Source organism: Neltuma alba, unplaced genomic scaffold, assembly GCF_004799145.2.
Source record: "Neltuma alba isolate B1F8T4 unplaced genomic scaffold, ASM479914v2 tig00002904_pilon, whole genome shotgun sequence".
Classification (NCBI taxonomy): domain Eukaryota; kingdom Viridiplantae; phylum Streptophyta; class Magnoliopsida; order Fabales; family Fabaceae; genus Neltuma; species Neltuma alba.
Window position 1 is genome coordinate 15,571 of NW_021633065.1, and position 4,781 is coordinate 20,351.

Consider the following 4,781-nt stretch of genomic DNA (forward strand, 5'->3'; position numbering starts at 1 on the left):
AAAAAGAAGAAGAGGTGTGAGAAGTAGGATGGCAAGGGAAGGATACAAGATCCTCTCCTCTCACTCCCATAATTTGAGTGGTCCTGCTGTTCGATGGATCAAGTTGACGCAACTTTTCAAAAGTCATCCATTCAACCATTTGCTACCACATGTCATGGTATATACCATAGAGATAAGCATTACATTTCAAGTAATATCAAGGCCAAACTCGCTATATGTTGCAGTCACACACACACACGTATATGCCATAATTGGTGTCTCTATCTCAAGCAATCATGGATGCCTCATTGCCCTCCCGTATTTCTAATCTTGTGCTTCTATGGTTCCTGATATGTTCAATCACGCTACGCAAAGGCGCTATGCAGTGCAATGAAAAAGACCATCACCTTCTCCTAAACTTCAAACACACCCTTGTCGATCCATCAGCCATCCTCTCGGCTTGGTCCGACGAGCGAGACTGTTGTGAATGGGAAGGAGTTCAGTGTGACAACACCAGCGGCAGAGTCATCGAGTTCAGTGTCCCTTGTCCTTTACAATCTTTTACGGTGATTGTGGAGAGACGAGATCACACTGTCTCACAGGTGAACCCCACCTATCTTTGCTTGATCAGCTTGGGTTTCTTAATTACTTGGATTTGAGCAATCATGACTTCCGTGCTATCGTCCAAAATGATCATGTGGATATCACAAACTCTAACAACCTATCTCTGGTTGAACGCCAAAATTCTTCCAATCTTCATTATCTCAATTTATCCAATAATGAAGATCTTCACTTTGATAGTCTTCATTGGCTTTCTCGTGTTCCCTCCTTGGAATATCTTGACTTCAGCGGTATTAATCTTCAGGGAAAACTTGACTGGCTTCAATTGGCAACTGTACTTCCCTCCCTCACAGAGCTATATTTGGAAAGTTGTCAGCTTAGAAACATAAATCCATCTCTCCGGTTTATCAATTTCACTTCGCTTGAGGTTCTTATCCTCCCTAGTAATGAATTTAGCTCGGACTTCTTTCCCAACTGGTTGTTCAATCGTAGTGGTGTCACTGTTCTCAACCTACGCTCAAATTATTCGGAGGGGGATTGCCAGAGGGTTTATTGAACCTCCGGAAAACACAAGAATTGTCTGTGGGGACAATAGACTCGGTGGGCCAATTCCCGACTGGTTATTACAACTTCTCGATCTTAGTGAAAATTTCTTTTCTGGCCCCGTTCCTTTAACTTTGGGAAATCTCTCATCGTTGAAAAACTTTATTGTCAGGTCTAACCACTTTAGTGGTGCTCTTCCTACAAATCTTGGACAACTCTTGAATTTGGAGGAACTAGATTTTAGTGATAATAACTTGGCGGGGCATGTGTCGGAAAGAAATTTCGACGCACTCTCGAATCTGAAGTTGCTTGTCATGGGAACACCAGGCTTCATCTTTGACTTTAATCCTATTTGGCTTCCTCCTTTCCAACTTGAAACTATTCACTTGGAACACATGAGGGGTCCTCAACTCCCTGCATGGATATACACGCAAACACGTCTAAGCAGCTTAGGAATTAAATATTCAAGAATTTCATTCGAGTCTCAAGACAGATTTTGGAAATTTGCAACCCAACTAGCATACTTACACTTAGACGATAACACCATTGATGGAGAAATGTCTAATGTGTTACTGAATTCTACAGTCATAAATTTGGATTCAAACAAATTGAAAGGCAACGTTCCTCAGTTATCACAAAATGTTGTCCAGCTCAGCATAGCAAACAACTACCTTCGAGGATCTATTTCTCCGTTAGTGTGTCAAAGAATAAAGGGGAGAAGCAAATTAAAGTCTTTGGATATGTCTAATAATTTATTATCTGGGAAACTGCCAGATTGTTGGATGAATTGGAAATCACTGGTTGTGCTTAAGCTTGGCGGCAGTAGTCGAGGTAGAATACCTCCATCAATGAGTTTATTGTCTAACCTTGCGTTTTTGCATCTCAATAAAAATAACTTGTTATCTACCTTTGTCACTGAAAAATTGCAAAATCCCGCAAGTCATTGATTTAGTGGAAAACAAATTTTCAGGACACATACCAAGTTGGATTGGGGACAAAGCTAAGGTTATCAGACTGAGATCCAATCAACTCCGCGGAAATATCCCCTCACAAATATGCCAATTAACTTCCCTCATAATATTGGATTTGGCGGACAACAAAATATCAGGTTCAATCCCAACTTGCCTAGAAAACATGGCGGCCATGGTTTCCGCTAATTCTTCGTATAGTGGAGTTCTAAACTACTGTTCTAGAACTCTAAATTACACTTTCATAGTGAGAGACGAGGTTTTGTTACACATGAAAGGCCAAGGATTGAGCTATAAACGAAACTTGAATTTGGTACGTTCTGTTGATCTATCAAGTAACATGATGTCCAGGACAATACCTCTGGAAATTTTTGCTCTCACGGGATTACAATCTTTGAATTTGTCTCATAATTAATTTGAGGGAAACACACCAAAAGAGATTGGGAACATGAAACAATTGGAGTCTGTTGATCTTGCAAATGAGCGACTGTCAAGTGAAATTCCCAAAAGTATAGCCGACTTGTCTTTTCTAGCAGCCTTGAACCTTTCCTTCAACAATTTTATTCGAAAGAGCCCATCAGGCACTCAACTTCAAGGGTTTGATGCACAAAGTTATATTGGGAATCCTGATCTTGTGGACCTCCACTTCAAAAGAATTGCACTGATAATGAAGACAGAATCCCAACGTAGAATCTGACAAAACCAAGATGATGAGTTTCTGTCTTTCTTCTACATTGGGTTGGGAGTTGGATTTGCCATGGCTTTTTGGGGAATTTGCGGTGCTATATTTCTCAACAGAAATTTCAGGCAGTCTTCACCTTCTTGTATTTTATTAGAGACAAACTTTATGTCATGGCGGTTCTCATGATAAATCGTAACCATTGATCGAAAGCCTTGTGGGCACTATATGCTAAGTGAAACAAACTCTGATTTATGTTTTTATCGAAGCTTTTTCTTTATACTTTTAAATCTGATACATATATTTTCAAGTTCATATAAAATTGCAGAGTTTCATTTTCAGTTCTAACCCCAAATTGTTACCTGATATTGTGACAAAATAGCCATGACAGAAAGAGACAGTTTAGATTCTATACGTGTTTAGTCTTAGGGTTACAGTGCATATGTTTGCAATTATCGTTAACTTATACATATTGCAGGCTCTTGCTATGCATACTTCAAGATCAGGTCTTTGACCCAACTTTGCAGGAATCGACCCAGTGGCTGCTGCTAAAGACGTACTACTATCGATGTATTAATTACGAGTAGTTTGTGCGTTTTGTTTTGCTAAAGGTCTCGGTTTTATTTTGTTATGTAATATTAATTGATATTAGGTTAAAGTACTATTGATGTATTAAAAATAATGAATTCACGAAAACCCCTCTATTATAAATCTCTTGCCGTACCATCTTGTTAAAGTATCATGGATTATTTTTGGTGTTCTCTCCATCCAAACACATCATGAATAAGGTAATATGACCAATCACACAGTGACAATTATGTCAGAAGTATAGAGAAGTGTATAGTTTTGAACATAAATAATCAATCTCTGGCAGAAAAAAAGAAACACAAATAATGATTCTAATATTAACCAAATCAAATAAAACAAGAGATCACATAAATTGAGAAAATAAAGCCCAAGTACTTTAATTAAAATCTGTCGATTTATATGGAAACCTTTTTGTTGAGCTTGTAACGCCAAAAAAAGAAATAAAGAAAGAGAGGAAGAAAGAAAAATCATAGATAAATATTACTCTTCATGTTGCACATCATGAAATACTTTAAACGTCTTACAGCCCACTAAGTGACAACAAATTGTGAGTGATGTAGCTCTTTTAAAAAAAGAAAAATTAATTTGGAGGTCCTTATAATTTTATTTCATTTTGAATCAGGTCCTTGAGGATTTTTTTTCCTTTTTATTAACTCCTTTGGGTTTGCACCGTTATATCCGTTGCTCCTTGTCCTTGAAAACCATTTAACAGGGATGAACGGATTGTTGACAGACGTTAGAGAGGACTGAGACGGAGGGCATGTGGACTCTTCTGCTCATCCTTCTCTCTTCTGCTTCTCCAACGCGAGTTCGAAGAGTGCATGAATACCGAAGATCAGAGGGAAAGCGGCCAGCTGGAGAGTCTTGTTGGGAGCACCCACGATGATAAACATCAAACGCCGTTGATTGTAGAGGATACAAGCAAAAGGAAAATATCCAACTCCCAAACACAGGGGACCAAAAACAAAAATCAAGCTTAGATTTGACCACACCAAATAATTTCAAAACTTGGCAGAAAGAAATATTATCAATTTGGTATAATACGAAGCTAGTGGGATGTCTTATTCCTCTGACATAGGATTTTAATGGCACTTTTCTGATTGTAGCATTTGCAGGGAAGAAGTTGTTGTACTCACACTGAGAATGATCAAGAAAACCTGTGAGGAACCACGCCCTCAGTCACCGGACCTGTTCATCACCTGTTGGGTTTCATCATGGGTGCTCCCAACAAGACTCTCCAGCTAGCCGCAGTCCCAGTCCCCTCTAACGTCTGTCAACAGGCCGTTCATTCTTGTTAAACGATTTTCAAGGACAAGGAGTAACGGATTTAACGGTGCAAACCTAAAGGAATAAAAAGGAAAAAATCCTCAAGGACCTGATTTAAAATGAGATAAAACTACATGGACCTCCAAATTAGTTTTTCCTTTTTGATGTATTAATTACGAGTAGCTTGCAAAAGGTCC

At 38.8% G+C, this 4,781-nt stretch overlaps 1 protein-coding gene across 1 annotated transcript; it reads left to right on the forward strand.

Annotated features, from left to right (window-relative positions):
- The first annotated feature begins 275 nt into the window (after positions 1 to 275).
- LOC114739748 (receptor-like protein EIX2) lies at positions 276 to 1,894 on the forward strand. The gene is made up of 4 exons (XM_028927830.1): positions 276 to 518; positions 611 to 908; positions 1,033 to 1,774; positions 1,858 to 1,894. The coding sequence occupies exons 1-4, from the start codon at positions 276 to 278 to the stop codon at positions 1,892 to 1,894; spliced, it is 1,320 nt and encodes a 439-aa protein (XP_028783663.1).
- Positions 1,895 to 4,781: the final 2,887 nt, after the last annotated feature.